This window comes from Momordica charantia, unplaced genomic scaffold, assembly GCF_013281855.1.
Source record: "Momordica charantia cultivar OHB3-1 unplaced genomic scaffold, Mcharantia_2.0 BLBB01000069.1, whole genome shotgun sequence".
Lineage (NCBI taxonomy): Eukaryota > Viridiplantae > Streptophyta > Magnoliopsida > Cucurbitales > Cucurbitaceae > Momordica > Momordica charantia.
Genome location: NW_028275225.1, coordinates 41,860 through 55,243, shown reverse-complemented (window position 1 = coordinate 55,243; position 13,384 = coordinate 41,860). Strand labels below are relative to the sequence as shown.

Below are 13,384 nucleotides of genomic sequence, written 5' to 3'. Positions count from 1 at the left end.
ACCAGCTCGTAGATGCAACTATCGGGCATGAGCTGCTCACCTTCATGGATGCCTACTTCGGATACAATCAAATTAAAATGCATGTGCCAGATCAAGATCATACCGCGTTCATAACAGACCAAGGTCTGTACTGCTAAAAGGTTATGCCCTTCAGCCTAAAAAACGCAGGTGCGACCTACCAAAGAATGGTAAATAGGATGTTTGCCAAGCAGATCGGTCGGAACATGGAAGTATATGTGGACGACATGCTTGTCAAGAGCAAGCAGTCAAAGTTGCATCTTTCCGATCTAACCGAAGCCTTCGAAGTTCTACGAAAGTATCAAATGAAGCTTAATCCAACCAAGTGTGCCTTTGGAGTCTCCTCGGGTAAGTTCCTTGGCTTCATGGTAAATAACCGTGGGATAGAAGCTAACCCAGAGAAGATAAAGGTCGTGCTCGAGATGGAAGCACCCAAAACTCTTAAGCAACTCCAATGCCTCAATGGAAGGATTGCACCTCTGAATAGATTCTTCTTGAGATCAACAGATAAGTGTCTTCCTTTCTTCAAAGTTCTAAGAAAGAAGGGACCATTTGAATGGATGACAAAGTGCGATCAAGCACTTGAACAATTAAAGACCTATCTCTGCTCGGCACCACTACTCGTCAAGCCCTTGCCGAAAGATAAGCTCCACTTATATCTGGCGGTATCCAATAGCACCGTCAGCTCGGCCCTAATCAAGCAAGATGGAGTATGCCAAAGTCCGGTTAATTACACAAGTAAGGCCATGACCGAGGCTGATACCAGGTATCCACAAATGGAGAAGCTGGCCCTCGCCTTGGTCACCTCGACCCGAAGACTTAGGCCGTATTTCCAAGGACACACCATTGTGGTGCTTACTAACTTGCCGCTGAAGAACATCTTCCACAAGTCAGAAATGTCAGGACGCCTGATGAAGTGGGCAATGGAATTGAGCGAGTACGATATCCATTTCGGGCCAGAACTGCGTTGAAGGGGCAAGCAGTCGCGAACTTCATCGCGGAGCTCACCCTGCCATCTCTGTCTGCCGAGTCCGACCTCCCATGGACGATCAATGTAGACGAATCCTCCAATGAGAAAGGGTGTGGAGCGGGAATCCTCTTGCTCGCACCAGATGGCATGCAGTTCGAGTATGCCCTACGTTTCAATTTTCGGACTTCAAACAACGAGGCCGAGTACGAAGCACTTCTTGCAGGACTCCGTGTTGCCAAAGGACTGAGGGCCACCCACATCAAGGTCTTTAGCAACTCCCAGTTAGTGGTAAATCAAATGAATGAGGAGTATCAAACAAAAAACTCCCAGATGGAAAAGTATTTAAGTAAAGTCAGATCGCACCTCACCCAGTTTAAAACTTACGAGGTGAATCAAGTTTCGAGATCGGAGAATTCAAACGCAGATGACTTGGCCAAATTGGCGTCGGCATATGAGACCGATCTAGCCAGAACGGTCCCGGTCGAGATCTTGGATAATCCTTCGACTTTGGAGCCAGACATGATGGACATCGACACATCAGTACCCACATGGACGGATCCAATCATGGAGTTCATTAAAGAAAACCCACCGCAAGACTTGAAAGAACATAAGAAAATGGCGCGAAGAGCAGCCCGGTTCATACTCCGAGATGGAGCATTGTACCGGCGAGGGTTCTCCCTGACTCTCCTTAAGTGTGTAACTCCTGAAGAGGGGAATTACATCCTCAGAGAAATTCACGAAGAAGTATGTGGCAACCATTCAGAAGCCAGGTCGTTATCGGTCAAGGTGGTCCGACAAGGATATTATTGGCCCACTGTCGATCAAGATGCCAGGCAGTTTGTGAAAACTTGCGACAATTGCCAGCGCTTCGCGAACATTATTCATTAGCCTCCCGAACTGCTTACCCCTATCTCGGCCCCCTTGCCATTCGCACAATAGGGGGTAGACATCATAGGTCTTTTTCCCCTAGGCAAAGGAAAAACCAAATTTGCCGTTGGCGCTGTGGATTATTTCACAAAATGGGCCGAGGCCGAGGCGCTTACTCACATCACAGAGTCCAAGGTCACATTGTTCATCTGGATAAACATCGTATGTCGCTTTGGTATACCGAACGCCATCGTGACAGACAACGGGAAGCAGTTCGATAACGCAAAGTTTAAGTACATTTGTAGGAAACTGACATAAGCCATCTCAGTACGAACCAGTGAGAAACGAGGAAGAAATGCTCTTCAACCTTGACTTATTAGAAGAAAAGAGGGAAATGGCTCAGCTACGCTTGGTAGAGTACCAAAACAGAATGGCCAGACATTACAACACCCGAGTTCGACCTCGAAGTTTTCAAGTCGGACATTTGGTCTTAAGGAAGATTCAGAGGCACGTGGACACCCTTGACCAAAGTTGGGAGGGACCGTTCGAAGTTAAAGGCATAGTTCGACTAGGAACATATATGTTGGCCGATCTGGAAGGAAAAGTGCTTGAGCATCCATGGAACGTAGAGCACTTAAAGCGTTATTACCCTTGAGATGTTAAAGTAGTCCTAAAATGGACTTGTAAAAATTTTCAAGGGGAGGGAACTTTAATAAATGGGGTTATTGAATTTCATGACTCCGAGTTTGATCAGAAATTAAATGGCGGCCAACGACACCCATAGGGCTTAAACCTGGCAAGGTAATTACTGCCAAGGTAAGTTTTATAAAATTCAATCCTCTAAGCCTACGGGTTCGAAGTGCGATGTCAAAATTACTCATGAACTTAAAATTCAATCCTTTGAATGTCTAAGTTGAAGGTGCGATGTAAAAAAAAGTTCAATTGCTCAATGTTATGGATATCCGAGTTCGAGGAGAAATCCTGAAGTCAATAAAGGAAATTCTTAAGGTTTGCATTTAAGTAAAAGGTGCGATATAACAAAGTTCCTTCCAAACTCAATCTTTTAAACTTACGAGTTAGAGGTGCGAAGTGAAATCATTTAATGTGATCAACTCTACAAAATGCAAGTTCAAAAGCTAAAGGAAAAAGTAAGAGAAGAACAAGACGCGAAGTACAGAGTTGGAGAAGGAACAATTTCATTAAAAAAGAAAAGGACAGAGCCAAGAATTATATACCTTGTAGCTTTGCCCAGTGGCTTGTACGAAAAACAAACAAACACAAACAACAAGGAAGAGAGAAGAAGCATCAGCTACTCCCGAGATGAGAGGACAGCTCACCCTGGGAACCTAGAAGATTGACATCCGATCCATCCTACTGCGAAGGGACTTCCTCTTGAGTGGTACCGACCTCGACTTGCTCCTGACTAGGAGCATCTTCCTCTTCCAGATCGGAGTAGTCAGAGTCCAACTCTCTAACGTACTTCTCCACCAGCGATTGGGAGCCTGGAGTATTGTTAGGCCCAGAGGCCCATTTTTCAGCATACTTCTTCTTCAGATCACTAAGATCGATCAGATGAGGCATGTCGGCAGCGATGCCCTTCATCAAGAACTTGAAGCCCGCGTCACTAAAGTCCTTGGCGAACCCACCAAAGTCTGGGTGTTGCCTGAACGCTGCTTCCAAGAGAGCTCCGTTGGTGAGACGTTCCTTCTCCTCCTTGAGCTCGGTGGTAAGGCGCCCTATCAAAGCGACCTTCTCGTCAAGGACTTGAGCCAGGTCGTCCTTCTCCTTCAGGAGCTGGAACTTCTCCTTCTCCAACCCCTTTGTGATGGCATGAACAGCTCGGAGGTGGGCCTTGTGCTTTTCTTATTCTTTTTTCAGCAGCAGAGTCTTGGCCTCCACCTCGGCCTTCAGAGTCTCCACTTCGGAGCGACCTTTCAGTAGCTCGCCCTTCATTGTGGTAGCGGCTTCCAAGGAAGTAGATGAGTTCGCAATCTCCCTAGCTGCCAAGATCTCCCTTCCATTCAGCTCGGCCTTCATCATAACCGCCGAGTGAATGGAAGCAACGAACGCCTGCAAGGACGAAAGAATAAAGGTTAGACCGAGCTACAAGTTACAAAAAGAAAAGCAAGTACGGAAGCAAGTCTTACCTCAGCGGCATGGTCAATGGTCCGTTGCAGCACAGACCCAGAGTCATTTACGAACTTGGACGCCCTTCTAAGGCAGCGGTCCAAGCTTGCAGCTGAGATGTGGGACACCTGGTCCTTTACCCCGAAGCTCGACGGCTCTATTCTGAACCGCATTTTCACGTCGACCGTCCCCCCAATTCGAGTTTCGGGGTCGTCCACCAGGTCAGCATGGCTCGTGGGCTGGGGCCCACGAGTTTCAACTTCTAAAGAGGAGGTGGTTTTCTTCTTCTTCCTTATTCTCTCCAAAGGAGAGTCTTCTCTTACCTCGCATAGAGGCGATATGTCTAACGCCTCAGACTCATTCCTTGGACGCTTTTCCCTGGAGTGTTCCCCAGCAGAATCCAACTCGATCACTGGAGTTGGAACTTCAGAAGAAGGCCCAGCGTTGTCTTGGATCGCAGGTCGAGCCACAACAGAAGTTGTTGGCTCCGTGTTTTGAACAGCCTTAAGGGCGTGAGCACGACCCTTAGGCTTGCGCTTCACACTGCCTGTAAATCCACACACCATTGCTACGGAATAAACAATCAAAAGGTTAGAACCCAAAATTAAAGAGTAAATTAAAAGCAAGGACGAGCTAGGCTTACCGAGCTCAGAGTAAGGTCTTGAGGCTTCAATTGGGCATACCAAGGGGTTGTAATCTAACAACCCGGATTCGAGAAGCAGCTTGTCAATCACCAAGGTTCTGATCTTCCTGCCCCTTGGAAAGCAATCGTTATATACTTGAGGGTATTGAAGGAGGCTTGAATGAACTCGGGAATTGGTCTGATCGACATTGCGCAAGACAGAAGAGAATTAAAAACAAGTATGAGAAGCAAAGGAGCTGTAAAATATAAAACCACAAAAATAATTATAACGACCTCGTACCTAAATTCCCAAACCTAACAGGAACGTCAAAAAAGGGACGACCAGACTCGTTCTTTGCCAGCCATTCTCCAGAGGCAAAGAACCACTTCCCCGCCCATCCTTTGATGGAGGTCGACCCTTTGACTATACCACCCGCACCCTTCCTTGCTCACATGTAGTACCGACCTGGCTTCTTAGCTATCCTTTTAGCTTCAAAGCACCCTAGATGCTGTGCAACATCTAGCAGATCGGCTTTGTCCTCTTCTCGAGCTTGTAGCCAAAAAAGGATGGCCAAAGCAAAAATGACACCCCATCCATTGGGTGCCACTTGAGTAGGAGCTAATCTAGTTCGGTTTAAGAACTCCTGGGCAAAAGGATGAAGGGGAAGTCTGAGGCCGTACTCAAACATCTTTAAATAGAGAGTGACCCATCCCTCTGGAGGATTGTTAGCTCTTTCCCCTTCCTCCGGAATTCTAAGGATGATGTCATCCGGAATACTAAACCCCCTACGGAGGGGTCCAAGATAGTGTTCGGGCATTTTCGAAGGGTATTCCAAACCCTGGCCCAAGGTGGAAGTGTCGCTATCTTCCCCATCATCAGAAAACCTAAAGTTCTCTACCTCTTCCAGTTCGGACTCTAACCTACGAGCTAAATCCTCCCAGAGTCACTTGGCTGAGGGGGCGAATTGCTTATAGTCCGACCTGCACTACCTAAGCTATCGCTACTAGAGGGGGAGGACATAAAGACCATCATATTCGAAATAAAGAGTAAAATGAGAATGACTGACCTACGGAGGGTTCCAGCTGGTTTTAGGTCGAACTCTAAAAATTCAGGGAACGTAAGGTTTGACCTGAAGTCTCAAAACTATTTATAGCTAATCAAAAAAGCCTCGACGCCGTACATGTGTAATGAACGAGTGGCTAGGATCATCTCGAAATTCGTAACGACGGAATACTTTTGGTGTTGTTTTATACTTTGTCACACCTATGCTTTTCTTCGGTACTTATCCCTCATATGTTTTCTTTGCAGCCATGGTTTGTGGCTTTTCCCAAGATGTCAGGTGCAAGCGCCCACGCACAAGGCATGCTTCAAAGAGTAAGGAGGCACCAAGCCCCGTTGTCGTTGACCCTCCCACCGAGGTCGAGGTGGTTGAGGTCGAACACGAAGCCGCTTCAATGCAGGAAGCGCTTGCGACTGGAGCTTCTCAGGATCAAGAGATCCTTTAGTTTCTCCCTTTAGGGAGGTTCGGAGGAAGGCCTCCCCCAAGAAGTCCAGGAAGAAGAAGCGCAAGGTTCACCAATCCGAGGACGAGGTGATGGATGTGCGTACTGAGCAGCGGGTAAGTCCCTTCGGAGACCTGGTGGATGACCCGGAACCCAGGATAGGCGGCACCTCAGATATTGACATGAGGTTCAAGGTGGAACCTTCAAGCGTTGGGGTGAGGGAGAATGCGATGCGGATATCAAGCGCCTGCCTCGACCGCTACTGGAGGAAGGTGTCTAAGTTTGTCAACGTCCCAGGGTCGGCCATTCAACGGATGTTGGACTACTCGGTCGAGGTAAGATCTGATGTTACCTTGTCTTTGCATAACCTTCCTAGGGCTAACCCTTGTTTGTTTTTTCACTTTCTTTGTTGTTTCCTTTTTCAGACTCATGCTGCCATCTGTCAGGCTGCTCTCATGATGAAGGCCGAGTTGGAGGGCCGCGACCTTCTTACTGTGAAGGAGCGGGAGGCATCCTCAGCTGCCTTGAAAGGAGAGCTCAACGAAGCTCGTGCGGAGGCTCAAGCGTGGACATCCACCTCTGAGGTGCGCACACGCTGTGGCTAAGTGCCTTGAGAAGGAGAAGTTCGTGTTGATGAAGTAGAACGACGACCTCGAATGCCTCCGAGACAACCTGTAAGGCAAGATAAAGGCTCGCAACGTCGAAATTGTAGACTTGAAGGCCAAGCACGAGCTCGAATAGTCCAAGCTCAGCAATGGGGTTCTTTCGAAGGAAGCATTTCTTAAGCATCTTGACTTCGACGGCTTTGCCAAGGACTTCAGCGATGCTGGTTTTAGATTTCTGATGAAAGGAATCCAAGAAGTGGCCCCCGAGCTCCTTCAAGCACTGCTCCACGGAGTCTTGAGGGCCAGGGTCCCATTGGGACCCGAAGCCCACTTCTCTGTATACCTGAGCTTGAAGGAGCTTGAGTTTAATGCCGAGCTTAATGAGGGCGATGACGTGGATCCGTCTTCGTAAGAAGTTGATGGGGCTCTCCTTCCAACCGCTGGTGTGAACTCCTCCCAAGATGCTGGGATGATAGATTCTCAGGAGGTTGACATCCTTGGGTTCCAGGACGAGCTCGAATCGCACCTCGTAAACAGTTGAGGCTTCTCCATCTCTTTTAAGCTTTGTTGTTTTTTGTTTTTACATTCTCACCTGTTGTACTTGGCCACGAGGTCTATACGCCTCGGCCAAAACTTCATTTATTAATATACTGTCACATTTTGACCTATCTCCTGAGTCTTTTATTCCGCATTCAGAATTTGCCTGTTCTACTCTGCCCCGCACTTCGTACCCTCAAGTCTTTAAAGACTTTGAATTTTCTAAGTCTTAATTCACGTCTCACCTCAAACTCGTAAGTTCTAAAGGTTTGAATTTTTCTGTCTTAATGCACGTCTCACCTCGAACTAATAAGTTCCAAAGGTTCAAATTTTCTAAGTCTTAATTCACATCTCACCTCAAACTCGTAAGTTCTAAAGGTTCGAATCTTCTAAGTCTTAATTCACATCTCACCTCGAACTTGTAAGTTCTAAAGGTTCGAATTTTCTAAGTCTTAATGCACGTCCGGCCCCGATTTAATTTCACATCGAACTCATGCCTTTAGGACACATGAAATTAAATAACACAGAGTCTAATACTGGTACCATTCCTTTAAAATTTTACAAGTCCGATCCATTTTCGAACCATTTTGACATTTCAAGGGTAATATCTCTTCAAATGCTCTGCGTTCCATGGATGCAAGAGTAACTTTCCTTTGAGGTCGGCAAGCATATACGTCTCAGGTCGGACTATGCCCTTGACTTCAAACGGCCCCTCCCAGCTTGGTTCCAACGTATCGACATACATCTGTGCTTTACGAAGGACCAAGTGTCCGACCTGAAAACTCCGAGATCGAACTCTCGAGTCGAAGTACTTTGCCATTCGATTTTTGTACTCTACCAAACGCAGTTGGGCTACTTCCCTCTTTTCGTCAAGATGGTCGAGGTTGAGGAGCAACTCTTCCTCGTTCCTAACATGCTGTAGTAGTCTATCCTCTCGATTTGCATTCCAATTTCTAACGGCACCACGACCTCGGAGCCAAAGGCCATGGCTAAAGGAGTTTCGCCCGTGGACTCTCGAGGCATAGTTCGGTAAGACTAGAGTACTTCAGGTAGCTCCTCGGCCCACCGTCCTTTCCTTGCGTCCAGCCGTAGCTTAAGGTCGCACTTAATGATTTTTTTAATCGCCTCTACTTGCCTGTTAACTTTAGGGTGAGCTGGGGACGAGCAGAGGTGGCTAATCCCGAGCTTGTGGCAAAAATCTTTGAATTTGACGTTGTTAAACTGCTTGCCATTGTCTGTCACAATAGCGTTAGGTATGTCGAAACGGCAGACCACGCTGGTCCAAATAAAGGTCCTGACTCTAGCCTTCGTGATTGTCGAGAGTGTTTTGGCCTCGACCCATTTGGTGAAGTAATTCACGGCTACAACGACATACTTAGTCTGGTTATTGCCCAATGGGAACGGTCCGATAAGTTCAACTCCCCATTGTTCAAACGGCCACAGTGTTAAGATCGGAGTCAGCAGCTCGGGAGGTTGATGGATGAAATTCACAAACCGCTGGCAATTGTCACACGCTTTCACGAATTCTTTCGCATCTTGATCCACTGTGGGCCAGTAGTAACCTTGACGAATGACCTTCGCTGATAACGACCTGGCTCCCGAGTGATTGCCACAGACCCCTTCATGCACTTCCCTGAGGACATAATTCCCATCTTCTTTGGAAATGCACTTAAGGAGGGGTAAGGAGAATCAGTCCGGTACATTGTTCCATCTCGGAGCAAGTACCGAGCTACTTTCCTTATCATCTTTTTTGCTTCCTTCGGATCATGCCGACCCCATTGATTATGGAGTACTTCATGACCTGGTGTAGAGTCGATGGGATGACACAAAGTAAGTGAATTATAGGTTGTCCAAAGATTGCATTGTAGGCCGACCTTTCATCTATCACTACGAACTCGGCCATCTGGGTGACTTGAGTGTCACCTTGACCGATTGTAATGGGAAGATCAATGCATCCCTCCGGAGTGACAGATTCTCCTGTGAATCCAACTAAAGGTCTTTGACTTTTCTTCAACTGCGCCATTGTCCATCCTAGCGCTAAATAAGTGGTGAGAGATAAGATGTTGGATGAGGCACCCCCATCGACCAACACCTTTCTGACCTGCACATGGTCGATCAGCGGTGAGATCACAAGGCGTCATTGTGGAGAAAATGCACCCCCTCAAGATCGGAGTCTGAGAAGGAGATAGGGCAGGTCGGCTTCTGCTCCTAAATAATGCAGACTTCGGGCCGAGCTTTCCTGGCTAGCTCCTTCCTTTTATTTCAAGAATGGCCCCCACTCGGGCCTTCGAAGATGGTATTAATGACTGCAGATCGGTCATATCTTCTAGGTAGCGTCCTTGAACGCTTCCCTGCTTCTTTCTTTTCTGTCGAGCTCGAGCCCAGCTTACCGACATATTTTTTGAAGTAGCCATCTTGAATCAAGTATTCAATCTGGCGCTTCAACTCCCAACAGTTCGAGGTATCATGGTCGTGGTCGCGGTGGAAACGGTAATACCTGCCCTTGCTGCGCTTCTCGGGGTCTCCTCTAAGCTTCTCAGGTCGCTTTAGGAGCTTTTCCAATCCATTTTCCTCGATGTTGGTGAGGATCTCGGAGATCAGAATGGTGGTTGGGGTGTACCTTTCATAAAGCCCCCTTCGGTTGGAATCTGAGCTGGATCTCCTGTAATCAGATCGGCCCTAGGAGGGCTAGGTAGACAACCCTTTGTCCTTGGACTTAGAATCGGACCTCCCTTTGTCTTGGTCGCTTGACTTTCTTTGGTTAGACCTTTTGTCCGTCCGATCTAGCTTGGTTCTGAGCAGCTCCTGCCCATCTATGACTTTCTTGGCCTTTTGCAAGACCTCAGCAAAGGTTGACGGCTCTTCTTCACCCAGTTTAACCGTCAGAGCGTCGTCGGCCAGGCCAGTAAGGAAGTAGCACATGGCTGAGTCGTCAGAGCAATGCGCGACCTTGAGCTGCTCCTCCTAGAAGCGAGTCACGTATTCTTTTAAAGTCTCCCCTTCTTTCTGTCGGATGGTGACGAGGTGGGTGGTCGTTTTCCTGTCATAATGCCGAGAAGAGAATTGGCTAATGATTTCTTTCCTCAACTGATTATAGGTTGAGATCGACCTTGCCAGTAGCCTTCTGTACCAAAGCCGAGCGCTCCCCGTGAGTGCGATCTAAAAGGCTCGACACTTGATGGCGTCAGATGCCTCTGGGAAGTCCACAAGGCCGTCAAAGACCACATAGTCCTTTGGGTCATTAGACCCGTCGTAGGGCTTCGTGGCAGGCATTTTAAACTTTGGAGGGATTGGGGCCTCCAAGACGTCCGAGGTGAATGGTGATTCACCCATCTTGCCATCATCGAATGAGCTTTCTTTCTTTTCGCATTTAGCCTTAAGCGCCTCAACTTGCTCATCGAACCTATTTTTCATCAGGTCGAACTCCTCCCTCATTATGACGGCCTCTGGTGTCAACGATGCATACTTTGACTGGGCCTTGAGGTCGGAGTTGGAGTATCTTTGACAGCAAGATGGAGAGATCCTTAGGCCCCGTGAGGCCTTCCTCTTCTTATCGACGAGGTGCTTCTGAAGGTCGTGATCCCTCAAACTATAGTCGATCCTTCCGTTATCGGCGACGGGCTCATAGTCATTGGTGTGGATGGGGGCATCTTGGTCAGCTTCATCTTCTGGTAGGTCGTTCGCCCTGCCTGGGCCTTGGGATGGGACCCCGTTCGGTTTGTCCTTATTATCTCATGATATGTCTCCTCCATGGTGCGCAGTCGGTAGTGCATATCATCTAACTCTCACTGGAGGGTAGTGATGACCTTAGGGTCTGCAGCTGGCATGGCCCTTCAAGAAACCTTCTTCGAGGTCCCACCTCGACCTCGGTTGGTCTTGTTGGGCCTCGAGTGTGCTGGGGGCAGGACGGTGTTGGCATTGCTGGTGGACCTCAAAGGTGGCTCCACCTCTTTCCCTGCCCTAGCCTGGTCTTTAGTTAATTTGGTGTCAACTTCACGTTGAGCACCATTGTTTCCATTCAAAGCTCTCCGTTCAGCAGTGTTCGCAGAATCTACTTGGTGAACCATCTCAGATCGGATTGCTCCGATTGTTGGGATGATTTGCAATGTCCTTCCCACAGACGGCGTCAAATGTTTATGCAAGAAATTGCACAACGTCAATCTAGCTCGAACCCGGTCCTTGCTTCGACTCGAAACACTAAGGAAAGACCTGCACAAGAGGGCAAAATCTCTGATGCTCAAGTCAGTAAGTAGCTCGGACTCAATATTAAGTTCGAGGAGAAATTTGATACCTGATGGTGAAATGAAGCCCTCTATTTATAGGTTTAGGTTCCGACAGGGGTTGCGACAGGCGGTTACCTTGGTCAGACTTGAGGTCGGATGTGTCGGGTTCGAGCAGATCGAACACAGACACAGTCCTGGAAATGTCGGGTTAACTCCTTAATATGAAGAGGTAAGTGTTTGATCTCAGAAGGATCCGAGATGGAGCTCCGTAAGCTTATTCCTTTAATCATTCTGTCAGCGGCGAATCCTCGTCCTCCACGTGGCAAAAGGATATTTCATCCACAAACAAACCCCACCCCATATGATGTACCCAAAAATTAAAAAAATAAATAAATAAGTGTAAGTTTACACAGTGTAAAAGTAAACTACTCAAGCTAAGAACTAAAAATACTACATATTATGTCATACATGAATGTCTTGTTGAACAAACTGCGCCCACTCAATGCGGACTTTGTGGATCTCAGTTTGAGTGTATGTTTTTTTTCTACTGAATTGCATGATGAAAAGAACACGACACAAAAAATATAAATATACTTTAAGTAATTTTATACTAAATAAAACAATTATGCATTTATATCATACCAACTCTTTGAGTGATGTATTCTGTTTATCCATCAAAATATCTCTCATATATTTCATCACATAATGTCCACACTTAATAGATCCAGGTTGATGAGGACTCTATCAATAACAAGTAATGAGACGACAATAAAATTTAATGAATGAAAATCAACTTTATTATTATAACGAAAATGAGAATACTTACTCTAATAGGAGATTTCCACTGAGGAATATTTTTTCCAACAAATCTCGTTTCAGATTTAAATAACTTTATTGCCCTGTTTAAAAAAACAATAATCAATTCCACACTAATATGAGCACAAATATATTATATATTAAACATAAGTAAGATAACGTACAAAAAGTCAAAATACTTACATGTTGATAAGAGATTTTGTATCTTCATGAATAGAACCTCGAGTGAATCTAATAAATATATGATATCGGCATATAAATCTAATACAACGAGTACCCAATGATATTTGCACAAAAAAAGATAATTATTAAAAAATAAAATCTTGTAATAAATATACATTCAAAAAAATAAAACACATATCCAACATTTAATGGAAGAATGACCCACTGATTACGTTTAGCTGCAGCAAATCTTGATGCTAAATACAACACACATTTTTCAAAAGTACCAACAAGGCTACCAAGTGGACTTGGGTCCACAAATAAATATTTGTCTGATGTACCATTATGAACTAACATGGAATGCAAGTATCTAGAAACAAATAAAATCATTATTAACTTTGATATACAACTGTATAAGTATAGAAACATATTATTAATAGTAAAAACTTACCCCATATAAACTGCAATAACGTTAATTGGAATTTCTACCGTCGTACAAAAATGAAAAATATCTTCATCCAATATCTGCGTTTTCTGCTCTATTCCAAATACTTCTCTATGTAGATTCACTTTTATGGAACCTGTTATTGGCTTCACTAATTTCAAATATTCAAATAGCGAGTTTAGTGTTTCCGGTAGTTTATTTAGTTCCTTTACTAGTTGTGCAACGTTCTTTTTGGGAGTAGACAACTATCACACAAAAGAAAATTACAGTCAACTATTTTTCATATGTTGAAATAATTAATTTATAAAAAATACCTTAACTTGTTTTGGGTAGATAACAAAATCACAAGGTCATGCTACTTCATCTCCTACTACATCTTCTACACGTACGATAAATTCATTGACTCGAAATGGCAATAGACGATTCTCTAATGTAGCTATATCAATGCCCACTTTAAAAATATCTCCTCCAATTGGCGTGCCATATACT

The 13,384-nt window shown here is 45.6% G+C and overlaps 1 protein-coding gene across 1 annotated transcript; it reads left to right on the top strand.

Annotated features, from left to right (window-relative positions):
- The first annotated feature begins 383 nt into the window (after nt 1-383).
- On the top strand, nt 384-1,876 carry LOC111024132 (uncharacterized). Its single transcript, XM_022301742.2, has 2 exons — nt 384-784; nt 913-1,876. Exons 1-2 carry the CDS (start codon nt 384-386, stop codon nt 1,874-1,876), a joined length of 1,365 nt encoding a protein of 454 aa, XP_022157434.2.
- The last annotated feature ends 11,508 nt before the right edge of the window (nt 1,877-13,384 follow it).